This window comes from Schistocerca piceifrons, chromosome 1, assembly GCF_021461385.2.
Source record: "Schistocerca piceifrons isolate TAMUIC-IGC-003096 chromosome 1, iqSchPice1.1, whole genome shotgun sequence".
Lineage (NCBI taxonomy): Eukaryota > Metazoa > Arthropoda > Insecta > Orthoptera > Acrididae > Schistocerca > Schistocerca piceifrons.
In genome coordinates, this window is record NC_060138.1 from 797,487,781 (window position 1) to 797,510,795 (window position 23,015).

Consider the following 23,015-nt stretch of genomic DNA (forward strand, 5'->3'; position numbering starts at 1 on the left):
TGAAACTTAATTTTTACATTGTCAACATAAATTAGTTTTTGATTATGTATGATTTAAGTGAAATTACCCAACTACTTTGAAACTTATGACAAATGATAATACCATCCCAGGACACAGTATTAAATGTTTGATTATGCATTAATGCTATTTGATAATGATTGTGAATATTATTTTAAGAGAACTTGATACAAATTTCTACATAATAATTTGGGAATATTATCTTGGCAAACACCAGTTGTGCATTTCTGAAGAATATTTTTCCCCCTGATTTCGAAACAACTCACTGACAATCTTCTTTTGGGACAGGACGAGGGACAGGACAGATAATGTGTAGCAAGAACGGTAAATCTTAGCTAGACCAACTATTGTAGATTTTTGAAGCCATGTAAAGCTAGAAGAAGGAGGTGAAGTCAAAGTGCACCTCTCAGGAAGTTTCATAACTCTCGAAAATGATTCTGCGCAGTATTTTATTTTATTAGGAACATATCATGCAGTCAGGACCTTATTAGGCACAAGACTAAAGCCACATGTATAGGAAAATGTACAGCTCATATTAGATAACAGATCACAGTAAAATTTCGTAGTAACTATTACATAACGTGGAGAAAAAAGATAAACAATTGTCAAATACATTAATTGGTTCTGAAACGAAATTGCTATATAGTTTTTTGATTATACAATATCTTTTAAGGTAAAGATAGTGATTATCGCCCAAAAGAGTATGTGAGGGTACAAAACCCTCAGTAGAAATAGAATCCCAATCCCATACGGAGAATGAAATCTGTTATAAAGACCATGACAATTTTGTTTGAGTAACAATGGCATCCAAATCAACAGCACCACAAGACGAAATCGCTGCGTTTTAGCCGCCCAATGAAATCGCGAATTTTTATCATTCACTCAAGTAATTCGAAATTCTAAAACAACAGAGCTAGAGAAACCATAAATGTGTCTTGCCTGATCATTCTTCTAGTTACATAAGCAGCTCACGTGTTGACTATTACAATATTTCGTGTGGCAGCTGTAATTAAGTTAATACTGAATGTGTAATATGAACCATTGGCTTTAGTATTAAAGACTTATCACTTTTTTGACTGCTTGGTTGTTAAGTTTCCAGTTTCTTACATTCTTTGTTGGATTAAGCAATAGATTACATAGCGCTACAACGTCTGGCTTGCACGAAAATAGAGAGTGCTTACCCTATTTTATTTGCTGGACAACGTATCATTAGCAAAGATGATTAAATAACGGAACGAATATACTGAACCGTTCGTGTTATCGTGAAGGTGTATTTCTTGCAATTTCATCTTGTCCAAAATTTCAATGAGCGGAGTTATAGGGAGATAATTTGTTGCTCCTTTTTTTAATATTGATATGAAAGAAAGTATATCATTGGTTTTCGTGTTTGAATCATAGTGATAGACGGTTAGAGACCTCATTAAGTACACTTGTACTTTATAGTTGTTGGACATATTTTAACCTTATGATGCATTTGTTTAAATAACAGTACTATGGGTGGATGTACGCATTGAGTCTGTCGTGTCAGTCCAATTGCCAAGCAGTTGTTAACTGAATTGATACGTAAGTATGACTGTTACGTATATTAGAATATTCATTGAAACTAAATGTGAAATACAGTGTGATAAAGGAATTTCATTTTAGGTCACAGAAATCATTCTTGTGGAAAAAGATTGGCTCCAAACGACAGGCTATTAACTGTAGAAAATGAAACAGTTTTACTTGACATTTATAGCGACAGGCTCAATCGCAGTAACAACTGCTGGTACTTTAAACGTTCCTATTCTGCGATAGCGCAACGGTTTCTACATAGTAGTTTGCTGTATATTTGGTAGATTATGAATTTTTTGTGCAATTCCAACTATTTCTGTTCTTAAAATGTCCTATACTTTATCTCCTAGTATCCAAGTCTTAAATTATTCTCTCTTGTGTCGCTGTGTACTTGCATTTCCAAATAACTTGACTACTGTGTCTTTAAGTATCACACTATTTCCGAAACAAACTCATGAACATCTCGTAACCTAGGCAAACGTTTTGGCTGCCGCAGCATGCTGCATTACGCAACAACAACGTAACGACTAATGTTCGTTCCATTTTGTTTGCCTCTAGGTGCCAACCCCACCATAGTGAGAGTCAACCTCTTCGTCCGCACGCTTACCAAATTTGATGATCAGAATATGGTGAGTATGCCGTTCAAAGCTATCTTTGTGCCTATTTATATACACAAACAGCACATTTTAAGTTAACTACTTACTGCATCTACATTCTCTTGCGTAAATGAACATGCAGTCATAACAGGAACTGTAATGAGTTATCAGTCTGCAGCGGAGTATGCACTGACAAATTTATTAACACAGAATTTAAAATTAAGTAATAGGAGATCATTTCTGAAGATATTTATCTGGAGTCTAGTCTTGTACGGAAGTGAAACAGGGATGGTAAACAGCTCAGACTGGAAGAGAATAGAAACTTTTTAAATGCGGTGTTATAGAAAAAAAGATAAGATCTCGGGGAAGCAGAGAAAAGTCTTCAGTCTCAATAAGTGTGTAACAATCACAGGAAAATGGTAGTCATATCAACAATCAGCGCTGTGGTTGTAAACTGTCGTAGCTATGTTGCGAAAGATCCAAAGCTCCACGCATTAACAGAAATCACTGAAGCTCAAATCGTTGCACGTATCGAAAGCTGGCTAAAGACGGAGACAACTTCAGCCGAAATTTTTACAAGGGACCTAACGGAATCTTAAAGAAACGGATGGAAAGTCATCGACCAAAACACCAGTGATATCTGTCACTTCCCCAAGGAATTGTTGTAGGTACTCTGCTGTTGCTAATCTACATTAGTGATTATATTCTTGGTAAATGATTTTGTCATTTACTGTCTAGTACAATCATCAGAATATCAAAACCAATCGCAAAATGATTTAGATATCTGTATGGTGCGAAAAATGAGAGCTGAACCCTAATGATGAAAAGTGTGAGGTCATCCACAGTAAGTACTAAAATCCGTTAAATTTCGGTTGTATGATAAATCAAACAAATTTAAAGGCTGTCTGTTCTGCTAAACACCTATGAATTACAATTACAAACACTTTAAATTGTCATAATCCATAAATATAACGTTGTGTGGAAGGGAAACCAAAGGCTGCGTTTTATTGACAGAACATTTAGAAGATCCAACGGATCTACTAAAGAGACAGCCTACACTATGTTTGTCTGTCCTGTGCTAGAATACCGATGTGCATTATGGGATCCTTACCAGATAGCATTGACGGAAGGCATCGAAAAAGCCCAGCGACGGGCAGTTCGTTTTATATTATCGTGAAATGGGGGGAGAGTGACACATATGATAAACGAGTTGGGGTCGCAATCATTAAATCAAAGGTTTTTTCGTTTCGGCGAGATCTTTTCGCGAGATTTCGAGCACCAACTTTCTCCTCTCAATGCGAAAATATTTTGCTGTCGCCAGCCTACATAGTGAGGCATGATCATAGTAATAAAATAGGAGAAATCATAGCCCGTACGGAAAGATTTAAGTGCTCATTTTTGCCACGCGCTCTTAGAGAGTAGAACTGTGGAGAAATAGTGTGAAGGTGGTTCGACGAACTGCAGAGTAGACATATAGATGTAGATATTGAAGATTGTTGGGTACATCAAATAACTAATGATCGTAATGAATCGATTTTAGGAGAAAGGAAGTTTCTACCTGACTAAAAGAAGGGTTTAGTTGATGTGACACATTCTTAGTCATCAAAGGCTCATGAGTTTGGTAACGGGGGGAAGTTGGAGGGGGGGGGGGGGTGAGGATTTTAGAGGGAGACCAAACATCCACTATAGCAAGCAACGTCAAATGAATGTAAGATGCAGTAGTCATGCAGAGATGAAGAGACTTGCACAGGATATAAAGTAGGGAGATGTATCATACCAGACTGAAGACCCCTGAACATCGCAGGATTAGCATTGTTGTAAATTTCTGGCGCTCGTAACACACGATAAAGCTCAGTTTCAGAACATGGGTCTAAGAGGGTACAAAATGTCGCACAATAAGCAGCTTTTTAACTAGCTAAAAAGAGTGAAAAGGGGGGGGGGGGCACTCCCAGAAGACCTAGTCCACATCATGATAATAGCCATGCATCGCAAGAACGACGTGAGACTCAGTCCTGATCACACCTCATGAAAACCCCCAGTAGATGGGACTGTCAAAATATTAGTGATTTTTGTTGACGCACTCACAATAATACCGCAAAAAATCGCCAAAGCATATTAGAAAACTGTGACGTCACATTTGGCATTGAGATCTGGCAAAAACCAGAAACAGATGATAGTAAAATCTTAGGAGAAAAAAAAAATCAGGCTTCACGGCACATCTGTATCAGTAGACAATAATCTTAATCGAACTGTAGCAGATATTAATTCTGCACTCGAATGGAACTTAAAACGAAGTTTGCTGCTTTAATCGGCCACCAGATTCATCTGCAGACGTAACTGCTAACGTCAGAGACAACCACCATTGTGGTGAACGAGAGAAAACTTCCAGCGAAACAGTCTATAAAAGATTTCTTTGAAAATTACCTGTTACAGATGGATACTACGGATATGCTCTGAGGTAACAGGGTCATGTGACAGCGATACGCACTTATACTGAAGGCGATGGTGTTAAGTGGTAGTGCATTGGCGGAGCTGTCATTTGTACTCAGGTGATTCATCTGAAAAGCTTTCCGACGTTATTGTGGCCACACGACGGGAATCAACAGACTGAACGCTGATTGGTAGTTCGAGCTAGACGCATGGGACATTCCATTTCACGAATGGTTGGGGAACTCGATATTCCGAGATCCAGAGTGTCAAGAGTGTGCTGAGAATTCCAAATTTCAGGGATTACCTCTCACCGTGGACAAGGCAGTGGCCGGGGGCCTTCACTTAAGGGCCGAGAGCAGCGGTGTCTGGGTAGAGTTGTCAGTGCTAACAGACAAGCAACACTGCGTGAAATAATAGCAGAAGTCAATTTGGGACGTATGACGAAAGTATCCGTTAGAACAGTGCGGTGCAATCTGAAGTTAATGGGCTGTGGCAGCAGACGATAGACGCGAGTGCCGTTGCTAAAACCACATCTCCTGCGGCGTCTCTCCTGCGCTCGTGACCGCATCGGTTGGACCCTAGAAGACTGGAAAACCATGGTATGGTCAGATGAGTCCCGATTTCAGTTGGTAAGAGCTGACGGTAGGGTCCGAGTGTGGCGCAGACCCCACGCAGCCTTGGATCCAAGTTTTCAGCGTTGCAATGTGCAAGCTGGTGGTGGCTCCGTAATGGTGTGGGCTGCGTTTACATGCAATGGACTGGAAATTGTTATGTTCGGCTACGTGCAGACGATTTTCACCCATACGTGGACCATGTTTCCAAACAACGATGAAATTTTTGAGAATGACAATGCGTCAAGTCAGAACAGTCTGGATAAATCGAGCGAGTGATTTGGCCACCCAGATAGACCGGCATGAATCCCATCGAACTTTTATGGAACATAATCGAGTGGTCGTTATATGCACAAAATCACGCACCGACAACAATTATGGACGGTTATACAGGTAGCATGGCTGAATATTTCTACAGGGGACTCTGAACGACTTGTTGAGTCCATGCCACGTAGAGCTACTGCACTAGGCTGTTCCAAAAGAGGTCTGGCACGATATCAGGAGGTATCCCATGACTTTTGTCACCTCAGTGTATGCAACACGGTGCCATCACATTAATGTGATCACCGCATACGTTCGACGTCAGCGTGCAATAACCACTCACGGTCGGCAGGTGGCAGTTCTAGCGTTGGAAGGTGTATGAAACTTATCGGGGGGGGGGGGGGGGGGACACAGTAAAGTCGTTGTCATACACAAGGGCATGATCAATGGCTTTCGGCCCAAGGGTGCAATATTTTCCAAATCGGCTAAGTTTATGAAATATTCGCGTGCTGCCGTGGTTAAAGCATTTCGAACATGTCAAAATGACGATATCCAAAACCAACGCCGAGAGAACTATGCTGCCGGCCGGAGTGGCCGAGCGGTTATAGGCGCCACAGTCTGGAACCGCGCGACCGCTACGGCGCAGGTTCGAATCCTGCCTCGGGCATGGATGTGTGTGATGTCCTTAGGTTAGTTAGGTTTAAGTAGTTCTAAGTCCTAGGGGACTGATGACCTCAGACGTTAAGTCTGATAGTGCTCAGAGCCATTTAAACCATATGAGAACTATGCTGCACAAGGGCGGTACATGATAGAAATGAACTACGGCTGCGGTGATGTGTATGGGAGAATGGGCGTGCAACTGTTTAACAACTGACCGTCCAGTTGAACCAAGTGGTTACCGACAGAGTCTCCTTAACAACTGTTCAGGGAACATTGCTGTGTATGGGCTCTGCAGCAGGTGCCTGGTTCGTGCACCGATGTTGGCTGCTGTTCATCGAGACGAAGGCTAGAATTCGCACGCCAGTACCGCAACTGGACGTCCACAGACAGACGACAGGTGGAATTTTCAGATGAATCACGTTTTTCGTTCGATCGGAGACATGGCCGTTGGCGTGTACGGCGTGAAATATCTGAAAGCAAACACACTCCATGTGTTATGGTTTAGCAAATGTTTTCGTGGCGTTGCCTGTGTGAACTCGTCATCCTGGAACGAACAGTGAATCAACGCAAATATGCGTCTATCCTGAGGGACCGCGTCCATCCCTTCATGCAGTTTGTTTCTGCTCGGCCCAATGGCATCTACCAGCAGGACAATGCATGCAATGTGTCACACAGCTCGCAATGTACGTGCATTCAAAATCGTTCAAATTGTTCTAAGCACTATGGTACTTAACATCTGAGATCATCGGTCCCCTAGACTTAGAAGTACTTAAACCTAACTAACCTCTCAATGTGCTCAATGGAGAGACGTCTATAGACGTTAAAGTAACTTCTGGCGAGCCACAGGGGTGTGTTATGGGACCATTGATTTTCACAATATATATAAATGACCTAGTAGATAGTGTTGGAAGTTCCATGCGGCTTTTCGCGGATGATGGTGTAGTATACAGAGAAATTGCAGCATTAGAAAATTGCAACGAAATGCAGGAAGATCTGCAGCGGATTGGCACTTGGTGCAGGGAGTGGCAACTGACCCATAACATAGACAAATGTAATGTACTGGGAATACATAAAAAGAAGGATCATTTATTGTATGATTATATAATAGCGGAACAAACACTGGTAGCAGTTACTTCTGTAAAAGATCTGGGAGTATGTGTACGGAACGATTTGAAGTGGAATGATCATATAAAATTAATTGTTGGTAAGACGGGTGCCAGGTTGAGATTCATAGGGAGAGTCCTTAGAAAATGTAGGGCATCAACAAAGGAGATGGCTTACAAAACACTCGTTCGAACTATACTGCTCATCAGTGTGGAATCCGTACCAGGTCGGGTTGACAGAGGAGATAGAGAAGATCCAAAGAAGAGCGGCGCGTTTCGTCACAGGGTTATTTGGTAAGCGTGATAGCGTTACGGAGATGTTTAGCAAACTCAAGTGGCAGACCCTGCAAGAGAGGCGCTCTGCATCGCGGTGTAGCTTGCTGTCCAGATTTAGAGAGGGTGCGTTTCTAGATGACGTATCGAATATATTGCTTCCCCCTACTTTTACGTCCAGAGGAGATCACGAATGTAAAATTAGAGAGATTCGAGCGCGCATTGAGGCTTTCCGGCAGTCGTTATTCCGCGAACCATACGCGACTGGAACAGGAGAGGGAGGTAATGACAGTGGCAGGTAAAGTGCCCTCCGCCAAACACCGTTGGGTGCCTTGCGGAGTATAACTGTAGATGTAGATGTAACCTAAGGACATCACACACATCAACGCCCGAGGCAGGATTCGAACCTCGGACTGTAGCAGCAGCGCGGCTCCGGACTGAAGCCCCTAGAACCGCTCGGCCATATCGCCCGAGTGTACGTGCGTGGTTCGAACACCACCAGCATGAGCTTACCGCACTCACCTGGCCACCAACTCCACCGATTTAAACCCAGTCCGGACTCTGTATGACCACCTAAATTGGGCTGTTCGCACCATGGATCCTCAGCCGAGTCCAGTCACGCCCCTGCTGTCGGCATGGCATCACATCCCTGTTGGTACCTCCCAGAACCTCACTGACTCTCTCCCTACATGTCTTGCAGCAGTTCGCGCTGAAAAGGTGGTTATTTAGCTCTTTCACAGGTGGTCACGTTAATGTGACTGGACAGTGTATATGTGTTAGCAACATACAGACGCGACCTCTTCGAGGATGTTCGCATAGAAACTGTAATTAGTGATGCAATTGCAACAACTGTCGTCACTCAAGTACATATGGTGTGCTGCAGGGGACTGTAATGGTGACCACTGCTGGTCGGTATAGATTAATGACTTATCAGATGGTATTTTTGCTTCTCAGGCTCTGCAGATGATGCACTTATCTATGAAGAAATTCTGTTGGACAAAAATTGCAATGTTATCAAGTTACATATCTATAAACCATCACCCTCATACAGAGATTTCCAACTATCGCCTAATACACTGAGACGGAAAGCTGTGTCCTTCACGAAACCTGAAAATCGATGAGTGAGGTATGTCATTCCAGAATTAAGGAAAAGAGGAAGCAAGATTAGGTGTAACTGTGCATTCAACTACGAAGTCTTTAAAGACGGAAGAGGAGTTCGGACCGAGCACGAAAATTGGCTGCACTCTTTCAAAGGTTCCCTTTGGAAAATTTTAAATGACTGTGCTGGTAAACCTCTACGATATTTGATTTTCAAACAGCTGAGCAGAACTGAACGTACTCAGACATTTCTCTCTTTACTTATTCTGATCAACACTAAACTGACACACAATATTTTTAGCACAAAGCAATCTGACTTTCAATAATCCCTACAAAATAATGGCCCTGACTAACAATAACCTATACCTTTCATAAATCACTTACCTCACAAAAACGCTCGTTACTCGAACTACTGCAATACAGCGAGCGCCAATACTGCCAGCTAAATAAAAGATTCTAACTACTGATAGGCATAGTTAGCAAATGAAAGATTTTGTTAGAGAACAAACAACGTATTTACATTAATAATGTTCAAAAGTCATTATATATATATATATATATATATATATATATATATATATATATATATATATAATATCATTTCATGATATCCAGTATTAAAAATTTACTCTTTCTGATGGACACACGTCCACATCGTCCGCTCTCAAAATTCTGCCATCTCTCCCCCACATCCACCACTGTTGGCGGCTCACCTCCAACTGCGCAACGCTACGCGCTGTTCACATACAAGTGACCAACACTACAATAGCAAATATTCCAACAATGCAAATCAGCCACAGACTGCACACAGCACAGTCAGTGGTTTTCATACAGAGCGCTATGTGGCGTTACCAACATAAAAACCTAAACAGCCCACTTAGAAAGTGACTTAGGATAATAATGAAAAATCTAAATTGGTATGGCCGGAGGAGCATTTGCATCGCTGTTCTCCTGAATATGAGTCCAGAGTTTTGCAGCTGCGCCTCCTCGCTCTGCAATGCTTATAGATATAAAGTGGAATGACCGGATAGACTCACCTGTGGGTAAAGAAAATGGCTGGTTAAGATTCACTTGTAGGATACAGCGAAACTGCATTTCCCCTACAAAACAGGCAAAATACGTGTAAGGTCTATATTTGAATACTGTTCAAATGAATGAGACCCACATCTAGTCGAACTAACTGAGAATATCGATCATACAAAGACGGGAGGTGCGACTGGCAAGAACGTGTAACATAAATAAAGAAAAATCTTAAATTACATGAACTCGATAAGAGGCGCTGAACAGCTTCCTAAAAGCTGGTAAGAAAACTTTAAAAACAGTCTTTTAGGGTTCGTTTCAGTACATGTGATTGCGTTAAGGGTTGCTATGTTCAGCTACATTGTATCACTTTTACGTCTAACTTTTGACTACATGACAAAATCAACCAAGAGACGTTTGAAGAAGAAGATAAAAGAAACTTTAAAGTTACATCAGGTTCTAACAGCTAAAAATTACAAAACTGAAAAATGCAGTTCATAAACAGAAAATGGGAAAATATTAATACAGTAAAAAATTTAATGAGGAACCGATTCATATGATCTTCGGAGGAAAAATTTCGGTAAATGGAGGTTGAGAAACTAATTTAACAGCATTTCATGGCGTTAGCTACATCTGGAGATAAATCAACACACTCCAAATAACATTTTTTTCTCTCTGTGACATACCTTTTTCTGAACATTTCAGTAGTAAATAGACTCTGGTTTCTAAGAAAAGTGTTCTAAAAGAAGTTTGAAATAATTTAATTACATCTTCCAAAGATGTTTTCAATATTATTAGCTCTCTCAAAACTAAATGTTCAGATTCATAATATGACTTCCGCAGTAAAATATTCAAACTTTATTTGACTGGCCCTTATAAAATATTAGTTTAGTTACGTAATGGCAGAATACGAAAATTCGTCCTATTTTGTAGGTTATAGACATACAGAAATAAAAATTAACACCAGTCGTCTTACTACAAGGGCAGCTAATAAGTTTTTGAAAACCTCAGCAGATGGTTCAAAATATATGGATTAATTTTAAATATTGACAAGACACAGAAAATTCAGATTAGTATATCTCATAGAACTCTACAACCTACTGAAATAGTTTTCTCAGGGAGTAGGATACAAGAAGAAGAGAGTGTTAACTTTTTGGGACTGCAGCCAGAGCACTACCTGGTGTTACTAGAGGCTTTCCCGACGGACAGGTTCTTGAAATGATTCTCGGATGAAACGTTTGATATCATGAAATCCGTGCACGCATGACTGCTGATTAGCAGGCAGTGTGGACACTGGTTCATGGTCACTACCTAGTAGTGACTGACAAAGCTTTGAAGTACATTGTTCACGAATAGATGTCGAGTTTACTTAAAACTTATAACATCCACGATAACCATTAATAAAGCTTACAAAAATACAACAGCATTGCAGCTGCATTAACCAAATTGACTGACGTAGCCAAACATGCTATGGGCAGACGTGAAGCGACCATTTTAATACTGCGTGATTTCAGAAAGCCTTAACATGCTCCTGATTTCGATATATTACTTATTAAAATGAATCAGCTGAATTTTCCAAACTGGGCTATATATGTGACTCAAAAAAAGAGATGTCCGTGTCTATAAGTCAGAGAAGTCATCAGGAAAACATGTCGGCTCTGGAGTACAGCAGGGTTCAGTCCTTGAACCACTGCTTTTCTTTTTACGTGTCAGTGACGTTTCATCTGTGCTTCACTCTTGTAACTTCGACTTATATATGGACAATATTCAGTTGCATCAAAGCTACAGCCCTGCGAAAATTGCTGCTGGCGATTCATATATGACTGATGACCTTTGTTCAGTATCACGGGATGGACAAAATTTGGGTTTAAACTAAGCCCTAAACAGTCTGACGTCTTCCTCATTAACACACGAGAAGTTGAACGACTGGCATTTTCATGAAACAGTTCCTCCAGTACTTTTTAATAGTGTCCAATCACCGTTTCAGAAAAAGTAAAAAAATCTCATAGTCATGTATCAGCGTTCAAATTGGGAAGAACAAATTACTGCAGCATGCAGGAGATCACTCTCGTGTCTACATGAAATCCAGAAATTTAGAAAAAAATATATATACTCCTCAAATTAAACAAAAATTAGTCCAGTCTTCAGTCTTGCCTGATCTTTATTGTTGTGGTGATGTTCAACACGGCACAAATAGTGGAGAGACGACTCGAGCAGACACGCTCTGAATATTTCACTGTTTATTTGAGTGGCACTCTCAGTACTAGCCCCACATATTAAACACGTATCATTGTGCAACAACTGCAACACCAGAGCGGATACGGCGAGCATCTTAGCTGTACTACTGTGTAACACTAAATCTTTCTCAGTCTCTCTCCTTTTCAGCCATACGACTGTGGAACAAATTACACTACTGGCCATTAAAATTGCTACACCACGAAGATGACGAGCTACAGACGTAAAATTTAACAGACAGGAAGAAGATGCTGTGATATGCAAATCATTAGCTTTTCAGAACATTCACACAAGGTTGGCCCCGGTGGCGACACCTACAACGAGCTGACATGAGGAAACTTTCCAACCGATTACTCATACACAAACAGCAGTTGACCGGCGTTGCCTGGTGAAACGTTGTTGTCATGCCTCGTGTAAGGAGGAGAAATGCGTACCATCACGTTTCCGACTGTAGCCTATCGCGATTGCGGTTTATCGTATCACGACATTGCTGCTCGCGATGGTCGAGATCCAATGACTGTTAGCAGAATATGGAATGTTGGGTTCATGAGGGTAATATGGAACACCGTGCTGGATCCCAACGGCCTCATATCACTAGAAGTCGAGATGATAGGCATCTTATCCGCATGGCTGTAACGGATCGTGGAGCCACGTCTCGATCCCTGAGTCAACAGATGGGGACGTTTGCGAGACAACAAGCATCTGCACGAACAGTTCGACGACGTTAGCAGCAGCGTGGTCTATCAGCTCGGAGACCATGGCTGCGGTTACCCTTGACGCTCCATCACAGACAGGAGCACCTGCGTTGGTGTACTCAACCACGAACCTTGGTGCACGAATGGCAAAACGTCATATTTTCGGATGAATCCAGGTTCTGTTTACAGCATCATAGTGGTCGCATCCGTGTTTGGGGACATCGCGGTGAACGCACATTGGAAGCGTGTATTCGTCATCGCCATACTGGCGTATCACCCGGCGTGATGGTATGGGGTGCCATTGGTTACAAGTCTCGGTCACCTCTTGTTCGCATTGACGGCACTTTGAGCAGTGGATATTACATTTCAGATGTGTTACGACCCATGGCTCTGCCCTTCATTCGATCCCTACGAAACCCTACATTTCGGCAGGATAATGCACGACCGCATGTTGCAGGTCTTGCACGGGCCTTTCTCGATAGAGAAAATGTTAGACTGCTGCCCTGGCCAGCACATTCTCCAGATCTCTCACCAATTGAAAACGTCTGGTCAATGGTGGCCGAGCAACTGGCTTATCACAATACGCCAGTCACTACTCTTGATGAACTGTGGTATCGTGTTGAAGCTGCATGGGCAGCTGTACCTGTACAGCCATCCAAGCTCTGTTTGACTCAATGCCCAGGCGTATCAAGGCCGTTATTACGGCTAGAGGTGGTTGTTCTGGGTACTGATTTCTCAGGATGTATGCACCCAAATTGCGTGAAAATGTAATCACATGTCAGTTCTAGTATAAATTATTTGTCCAATGAATACTCGTTTATCATCCGCATTTCTGCTTGGTGTAGCAATTTTAATGGCCAGTAGTGTACACTGTAATCGCCATGTTACCTAACCTGCACTTAGGAAAAGCTTAAAACGTTATCTTTTATCATCGACGAAGCTTCCTTGCCGGCATACCCCAGCCGTTTTCTTTCAGTCCATCAAGGAACCAGTATTTATGTCACATTGGAATCTGCTAGTGCTTTTTTCATGCGTTTCACTTTCTGTTTTCTTCTTTCCATTTCATTCCTCGCCCAGACGAACTCCAGCTCAAGTTTAATTACTTCTGTACTGATGGCCCCCGTCTTTATTCGATGCCACTACTCACACCCGAGACGAACATAACGAGCAAATTGTTTAATATAATATCGGTAAGACTACCATTTCTTAAATTCCTTACATTGATTACTATACGTATCATTATTAATTTTGTGGTCATTACCATTACATACAGCGTGAGGAAATGGGAGATACCCAGAAGACATGCTCAGATCGAGCTGTAAATCTGTTCACGTACTCAGCATCGGCAGGCTACGTAAATTATCAGATTTGCAATTCTATATTACACTTACAACGGCTGTACGAGTGTATTATGTTGTTGGTGTAACCTGGCCTGGTAGGGTGTATAAGGGGCGTGAACAGCGTCAGATGTTGGGTGGTCACTGAGAACGACAGGGAGATGCCGCGTACACGAATGAGGCAGCGTTATCAGCACCTGACAGAGTTTGGATGGGGCCTCATTGTGTGCCTCCATTTGGCCAGGGGGTTAAATCGTGGAATATCCAGATTTGTATAGAATTCGGGTGTGACAGTGGTCCGATGTTGGACTGCATGGGGAAATGAGGGTAGGATTATCCCTCGTCAAGGTTCCGTCCGACCACGTGTAAACACAACAAGGGAGGATCGCCGTTTTGAACACCAAGCATATCGTTACCCCTTCACATCTGCGCCTGCTATCCGGGAACAGGTAATGGACTGCCAGCAACACTCTGCGTCATCTCACACCATTAATTGCAGACTTGGAACAGCCGGGCATTGAATTACCGTTTCATGCGCAGGCTGCGGTTAACACAATGCAAACAGCTTCGTTTGGAGTGGTGTCGTGAGGACTGCTGATGAGTGGCAGCGACGAACCGCAGTTCAGCGCTATGGTCGGCGAGAATAGTGGCGAGCTGGGGAGAGGCGCCATTCTTCCAATGTTTGGAAAGACACAGCAGTATTACGATTAGCGTCATAGTGTGGGGAGCCATCGGGTACGACTTCTGGTCAGAGCTGAAATGACAGGGAATCCTGTCGTCACAACAGTACGTCACGGACATCCTGTGTCATGATGCGCTTCCTATTATGCAACATTATCATAGTGCCATTTTGCAACAGGATGTTGTTCGTCCACGCATGGTTCGTGTCTCTGAATTGTCTACCTGATAACGTATGTTTTTGAGTGGGTCGGCCTATAGCAGACCACAATTTCGTTTTTTGTCCCAGACATATTTCACTGCAGTTGCAGCATTAGTGTTTTTTTTTATTGTTATGGCTGTTAAATATAAGGAATGTTCTTTACTGTTTAACTAGATACAAATATTAGTTTATACATCGTAATTACACGTTTACGTGCTCAGCACAAACCTACAATTATTATTTAGAAACTAATATTTGTATGTATTTAAACAGTAAAGAACATTCCTTATGTTTAGCAGCCATAACAATAAAAAAAACACTGATGATGCTGCAACTGCAGCGAAACATGTCTGGGACAAAAAATAAAATTGTGCTTTGCTGAAGGCTGACCCCACTGAAAAACATATGTTATTGTTAAAGTAAACACAGACAAAAAGCTTCAACATCAAGATGATTGTCTGCCTAATGTTGAGGCACTCCCGTGCCCAGTAAGATCCCCAGCTATCTCCAACACAACATATGAGGGATCAGCTCAGACGTCCCAGTGCCAATATCCAGAACATTAAGGACCGTTAACATTAGTTGCCTCAGTAGAGGATACAACGGTTTTACGACACCGTTCCGAACCGCTCCCTGGCCAGAGGAAGTGCATCTCACTGGTTCAAAATGGTTCAAATGGCTCTGAGCACTATGCGACTTAACTTCTGAGGTCATCAGTCGCCTAGAACTTAGAACTACTGAAACCTAACTAACCTAAGGACACCACACACATCCATGCCCGACGCAGGATTCGAACCTGCGACCGTAGCGATCGCTCGGCTCCAGACTGTAGCATCCAGAACCGCAAGGCCACTCATCTTTCTGGTAAATAGTTTAATAGTGACAAGTTTCTTGTAAATTTGGCGCAATTTTGTCATCACTGAAATAACGTCACATACGTTTCAATCCGAGCTGTTTGATTTCGATTGCTTCTCACTTTCTGGTCGATTTTTTATTTATTTATTTTTTTTACAATTCTCCTGCTGCATACTAATTGCAGTGTTGACTCATTAAGGATATCTGGTTAGATGTAAGACGGAATAAACGAATAAATAAAAATAAGTAAATAAATTTAAAATAGCAGCCTTGTTGAAACAGCATCGTTGGTTACATTTACTGAGGCTGTGGTGCCCATGCCGAGAAAGGTAAGAGCAAGAAATGTATCCCACCCACTACAGTACACGGGCTCCGTTGCTCCAGGGGCCTCCTCAATACTGCTTTTACGTCGTCTGTAACAGCGTAGATGACTACGACGCACGTGGAAAAAGTATTGAATCCTGTTCGTTGAAAATTACTGTCGGCTTAGAATTTTGTTGACCGAAGTAATCCGGGGGAGAAAAGGTTTGCAAACTCATGACACAGATCATCAAGGACCTGAACATAGCCGGCCGGAGTGGCCGAGCGGTTAAAGGCGCTACAGTCTGGAACCGCACGACCGCTACGGTCGCAGGTTCGAATCCTGCCTCGGGTATGGATGTGTGTGATGTCCTTAGGTTAGTTAGGTTTAAGTAGTTCTAAGTTCTAGGGGACTTATGACCACAGCAGTTGAGTCCCATAGTGCTCAGAGCCATTTGAACCTGAACATACTATTTTGATTACCTTATTGACATGTTCATTTATTGAGATTCGAAATAATCAAATACGCCTAATCCAAACTTATTTACAGACATTTGGAATGAAAATACTAAGAATAATAACATGTGAACAACTCTTCTGTACGAGACCGCACACGAATATTTTGCCTTGTTGGACATCGGTCGATCACTGTACCTTAACTAATGCCGTTGCATTATTGTAAACACAACTTAGACGAATGAATATTAGAGAAATTCACGAACTTGTGTAGAACAAATAAAGTTTTACTCTGCAAAACGATCTCTAACTGTTTCGCCTTGCCTGTTTCCGAGCTCAGCGTGATCGTGACGCAGCCTGCAGCTGGTGTACTGTTGGTGGACGGCGCACAATGGCGTGTAGGGCGGCTGCGGCAGACACTGAGGAGGAGGCCTATCTCTGTGGCACTTTCTGCTGTATCGATGAAAACCGAGTTTAGCAATCCTCAACAGACCGAACATTAGCAGATAATACAATTGCACGACAAGCAACAGCAGCCAGACGCGATCTCTGCGACACAGTGGCAAGCACCTGAGTGAACCTGCCACTTGCAGGGCCAGCCCTTCATGTCGCGCTGGGTCTCGCAAGACCCTGTGGTCTTGGCACATCGACAAGCCGAGCGGGACGTAGTTGAGGGTCTCGCTAATGGCTACGGACGCAACACGTCTGACTGTGTGGTCGATTATACCTCAGAATCGAATCGGGGTGTAATTATCAGCACCACAAATTTCCCCTCGTTGCTCTTTCCAGAACCAAGTTAAAGGTTTATGTTTACAGACATGCTGCTTCTTTGTCTCTTCTTTTGGTGAGGGTGTATCAGATTTTTTTCCTCGACTAATTCTTCTACTCTTAAATAGTTCAAATGGCTCTGAGAACTATGGGACTTAACTTCTGAGGTCATCAGTCCCCTAGAACTTAGAACTACTTAAACCTAACTAATCTGAAGACATCAGACACATCCATGCCTGAGGCAGGATTCGAACCTGCAACCGTTGCGGTCGCGCGGTTCCAGACTGTAGCGCCTAGAACCGCTCGGCCACTCCGGCCGGCCTTCTACTCTTACTCGTACTCAGCCCGCATTATATATTTTTCTTACACCGTTGAGTAGTGCGCCATTTCTGGTGTTTACAAACTCCTCTTCCGGTTCTCCAGTGGTCTGCGCATCGTCTCCTTACGGTATTGCGTGCCATTTCAGTACCACTTTCATCAGTACTTGGCACCAGAATAAATCGTCTGTAAGACAACATTTGTCTACATCACTCTACCTGTTGTCAGTAATTCTCCGAACTCGTTGTGTGATCTTGCTTCTTGTGGAAGTTCTGCCATCTCCGATTTTGATGTTAACAGAACAGCTACTCTCCATTATCGTACTCTTCACAAGTTTTGGCCATCTCTGTTCTTGTACTTAGTCCATTAATTGAGTCCTACAGAAATTAGTATAACCTTTACCATTCAAATGTCACTTAAGAAAACAAACTATCTCGAGTCGTTTGTTGTGTAACCATTGCAAAAGCTGGCAAACGCAGTTCGTGGAAAACCTGTTTACAATGAATTCTTTGACTGGACACTGAAAAATCTTACCTCTCACATATTATTGCATAAGACGTCTGTTAACCGTTCGAGTTCCCGTGCCGTCGCTTCAGTCACTAAGTGCAACTGCTCTAGCTTATGCCAGTATGATTTGTGACCAGTCAGCTGCTGTTCGAATATAACGAACGGGATTACGGTTCTCGCGCAGAAAACACTTAGTTCTCATAATGTATACTAAATGGAGAGGAGAAAAACGATGCAGCATACCCGATTTGTAACACCAACTTTTTCGTTACTCAGTGGTCTACGAAGATCAAAACGTAAAATAGGTAAGGTCGCTATTGTACTACGGACATTCCATTAAACGTACTCTTAAGTAAGAATTCGAAAACAGTTGTCTTAAGACTATGTAGTGCACTGAAACATTCTCCCCCTTAGTGTTCCATTTGAACTAATGATTAAAAATTCTGAACAAAAAATGAGAGCATATGTACTGAGTAACAAACAGATAGGTTACAGAACAAGTGAACCTTTATCTCAAAACGCTTCAACTGTTTTCAAAATATGTAATTTGGAAATTCTGAAACCGAAGGTACAATCATAGAGCAAGACCCATGGTTATACTTATCTATCATACATTCGAAACTTCCAGGCGGATTAAAACTGTATGGTGGACTGAGATCGAATGTGGCGCCATTGCCTCTCTCTGGCAAATGCTCTATCGACTGAGTTATTCAAATAGGACTGAACACCCGCCCTCCCAGCTTTACTTCCATCATTATCTCACCTCCAACCTTCCAAACTTCACAAAAGTTTCTCTGTACGTCTTGTGGGAATACCCCACTCGTGGAAGAAAGAATACTGCGGGGATATGGCTTAGGCACAACCAGAATGAAAATAAAAAAAATTGTTCTGGAAAATTCATTCTGTCTCACATGGTTGTCAGCGAAGTGTTGTGTTGTGTTTGATGTTGCTCTAACTGATTCCTAAATGAGAACTCCACAGAGAGATATGGAACGGTTGAAAGGGAGCAGTTAGTCTATCTTTTACACGAGCTCATCAAGATTCAGTCTAAAAACCTCAGTGTTCATTCGTTTTGAAGCATATCGCTATTTGAAATTTGTACACGAGTACAGGTCGATTCCAATAGGCCCTGATGTCCATAGGTAAAAGTCTGATCAAAGTGTATTTCTGGAAACCCGCAAATGTGTTTCCTGTGCCTCATCTATGTGCCTCAGTCCGTTATCAACATTCCCCGCGTCACCAAGAAAGACGGTTTACTTCCTTCAACTAACTAACAACGATGCTCTAGCACACTAATATCCCACCAAAATTTTCTTGCGATTTCATCGGTTGTAGTTCGTGTTTGACGGCTTTAATAAGTGTGAAACTGTGCAAGTAGCTTTTTGATGGCATTATAACGAAATTTCAAACAACTCTGAGACATTTGGGTCAATCAAGTTGCTTTCTGCTTTCTCTGAAACACCTGTCCATGCGGAACAATGTCTTTCCTTTACAGACAACTCATTTACGGCTGCCTACGAAATCTTGATGGTCAGATCAATGAGTTTCTGTTTCTAATTTCTCTCTCTATTTTCCTCTTTTCTGATTATTAACTTTTGGACTCTACTGTACGACAAATAATTACCTAAAAATTTCGGAAACAACTAAGGTTCAAATGTCAGCGCACTTACTTTTGTATCAAACATTGTCTTTTACCAACTGTCGACAAGTTAGTACACCTCGTGTGTAACTCAAATGCTTTGGATCTATGTATACAGGAAGGTTCCATGACGATGTTACAAAGTTCCAGGGGTGAAGCAGAATGTAGCTGTTTCAAACAGAGGTAAGAGTTCCTGTTCCGGAAACAATCCAGTCGAAAATTAGAAGCGAAAATCATTCTCACAATGGAATGCAAGTAGTTGTACTGTTTTTGCTGAGATTTTAGACAAGGCAACTTTCAGAGGCGGTAGTATGGACCAAAACAAGAAAAAATGTCTAGTAAGCGTGGGATCTAAAATACATGTCCTAAGAGCTATGAGAACTTGTTCGTCTTCGATACTGCGAAACACATCTCTTCTACTGCTGGCTCTTTGGTTTTCGGAAGAGGTAGTGTGGACCATAATAAGGAAACAGTCCAGCAAACAAGGGCTCTGAAGTGCATTCCTTAAGAGCTACGACCACTTCATCATCTCCGCTACCGTGAAACCATCACTTAAGATATGCATTTTAGAGTTCATATTTACCGGTATTTATTTCTTTATTTTGGTCCATGCTACCGACTCCACAAAGATGGAAACCAAAGATCTTGCGGTAGAAGAGATGTTTTTCACAGTATCGAAGATCAACAAGCGCTCACATGTCTTGAGGTATGCATTCTAAAGCCCATATTCAACAGACAATTATTTCCTTGTTTTGGTCCATGCTGCCACCTCTAAAAGGTGCCCACGTCTCAGCAACAATAGTTCTGACACGTGTATTCCACTGTCAGACGTAACACAACGATTTTCGTTTATAACTTTCGATCCAATCGTTTCCGGACCAGGGTCCCTTACCTCGAATTAATGCATTTGCCCTTCTGCGTAATCCCTGAAAGTCTGTAAAATCATCACGAAATCAACTTGCATAGTTTTGCTTTTACCTATTCTCAACAGAAGTATGTCCGTGATCTCGGCTTTACGAACGACGTTTCCGTAGAAGCATAGTCAAGATAGAAGCAGAACTTGTTATCGCATTCTACAGCTCTGTTTCCCAGTAATGCTGAACGCTTGCTAGTTCCACATCCTTGTCAAGGATGTCGTGCACCTTCATTGCCGGACACATCTCCCTTGCTAATATCCTCTTTAACATTTATTGGATTACACTTCAAAATAATTTGGTTTGTATTGACGTACTGTTATTAGTCGTAGCCATCAGTTTTTAAAATATTATTTGACTTGCCTTTTTGAGACATTTATGTACTGCGCTGGATTACATTGTTTAATGGTTATTCGTGCAGTTTTAAGGGCGTAAAGAGACGTTAAAGCATTCGTGCACGGATAGAAACGTGACAGATAACTAGTGTTTAATTTTTTAATCTATGCAGACTGGCGACATGTCTCTGTGTTGCAGGAATTCGAAACGCAGATAACGTTCAAGGAACAGTGGACGGACGCGAGGCTAAAATTCAACGACTTAGGAGGTTTGTACCGTTCATACTTCATTTAACTCATTATAAATCGCCGTTTCTTTTCTTCTTCCTTCTTGTCGACGTAAGGCGCCAACATGAGCAGAGAAAATGTCACGAACGGAACGGACTGTCTCTTAAACAGAGAGAGACAAAAAGAAAACTGTGATAAGTAAAGAAATACAACAGATAAATGAACCAGATTATCTTAAGTCCCTGACGATACATTATACAACGTGGAAATATTGCTACTCGGACAATTAAGCTGTTTACTTATGTATTTATGCATGTGTCTGATGATGTGATGATATTCTCCATTACATATCCCTCTAATGTAATCTCTTAATCGCAACATAAATGCAGATTCCCAGAACTCTGTACTGTAAGTGTTTCTCATGGTGTAGCTTTCCACTCACTGCTTCCTCGCCCGCCTGATTATCATATTTTGTTTGCTTTAGCGTACGTCCGTCTGCTTCGTTCATCTCACATTTCTTTCCACTTCAGTACTTTATAGTACATACTTTCATTTCGTATCTTATTTAACCATTCACATTTTACCATCTATTTGTAGCTCCACGTTTTTAATATTAACATATTTCTTTTCCTACATAGTCTCTCCATATTTCATAAATGCTCGAATTCGTTCTCGAACGTTAAACATAATTTCAGGAATTTCTTCTTCTATTCTATAAAGGTAATTTTTTGAAAAATGTAATTTTTTACAATTTATAAAAGGCTGCTTCGCTCATGCCATTTGCTTTTTCTTTCTTCTGTCTTTCATAGTGTTAGTTATTCAAGACCCATTTCCATTATTTTTCATTGCTTCTAATAAGCTGACAATCATTCTCTTCTTATTTATACTTATTTATTTATTTTGTAAGGATAAGAGGAGGAGTGAAGGGGAGATTATTATCAGAAACTTTTTGTTTATTGGTCATAAATGTGAGCAGGATATAGTGCATGTGAATACACATACTACCGCGTTTCTCTTGCTGGTGCAGGTATCTCCTAGTGTGCCTTGTACTTCCTTCCGTTCCATTTACTTTACAGCATTTGGTAGAACTATGGAGGGACTTTATCTCGGAAGTCCTCCTCCATCATACCCAAAGACTTGTAAAACGTGGATATCTCATGCGAATTAATCTGAGGTACGTATTTTTTTAGTATCAAATGGCAACAATCCACAGACCATAGCCAGATCTGAAAATACTGCCATCTTCTGAACCGATCCTTTTTTGTGATTTCTGCATATGTCCTATTAACTCTTAAAAATTGCTTTCTCCTTTCCATGCTCATGTTTCTGTCACAGTATTTGTTCCTAGCCTTGCTGAAGTTCTTATTCTGGCAGAAAACATCTGTTGAGGAAGAACACGCACAGACGTACCCCTGCTCTCTGCTTCTTAAACTTGTAGATTTAGTAGATAGTGCTGTAAGACTCGTAAAAGTGCTGTTGTGTGACAACTGTTTAGTGCACTTCTTGCCACGTACTAAAACCAAACGAAATGTTTTTCACTACTCAGGCCATATCGTAGAAACCGCGATGTCTTTCGATATAATAAATCAGTAAACGTCTTATGGATCACAACTTCTTTTCTTACCAACTACAGTTTTCAATGTGCGCTGCAGGTCATCTTCAGGTCTGCCGCGGCATAGTGCAGTTTGTTAACAGTGGTATAAAACGGCTATTGACATACTACACATCGCAGTGCCAGACCTGAAAATAATCTGCGACGCTGACTGAAATCTGTAGTCGGTAATAAATGAAAATGTGGTCCAGACAGTGTTTGTTTACTTATTATAAAATGTTTTCCTTCGTGAAATTACTTTGGCGACTTTCTTCAAGAAAGCCACATGATCCTTACGGGACACTCTTCAATTTCATCCGATCACGTAACATCTGA

The 23,015-nt window shown here is 41.6% G+C and overlaps 1 protein-coding gene across 1 annotated transcript in view; it reads left to right on the plus strand.

Moving 5' to 3' along the window:
• The window catches only part of LOC124775151 (glutamate-gated chloride channel-like), a 176,943-nt gene that overhangs the window by 14,058 nt on the left and 139,870 nt on the right, over positions 1–23,015 (plus strand). The window contains exons 3-4 of the mRNA XM_047249994.1: positions 2,128–2,198; positions 21,060–21,129. Of these exons, the coding sequence (XP_047105950.1) occupies positions 2,128–2,198; positions 21,060–21,129 (141 nt within the window). The remainder of the gene's footprint in view (positions 1–2,127; positions 2,199–21,059; positions 21,130–23,015) is intronic.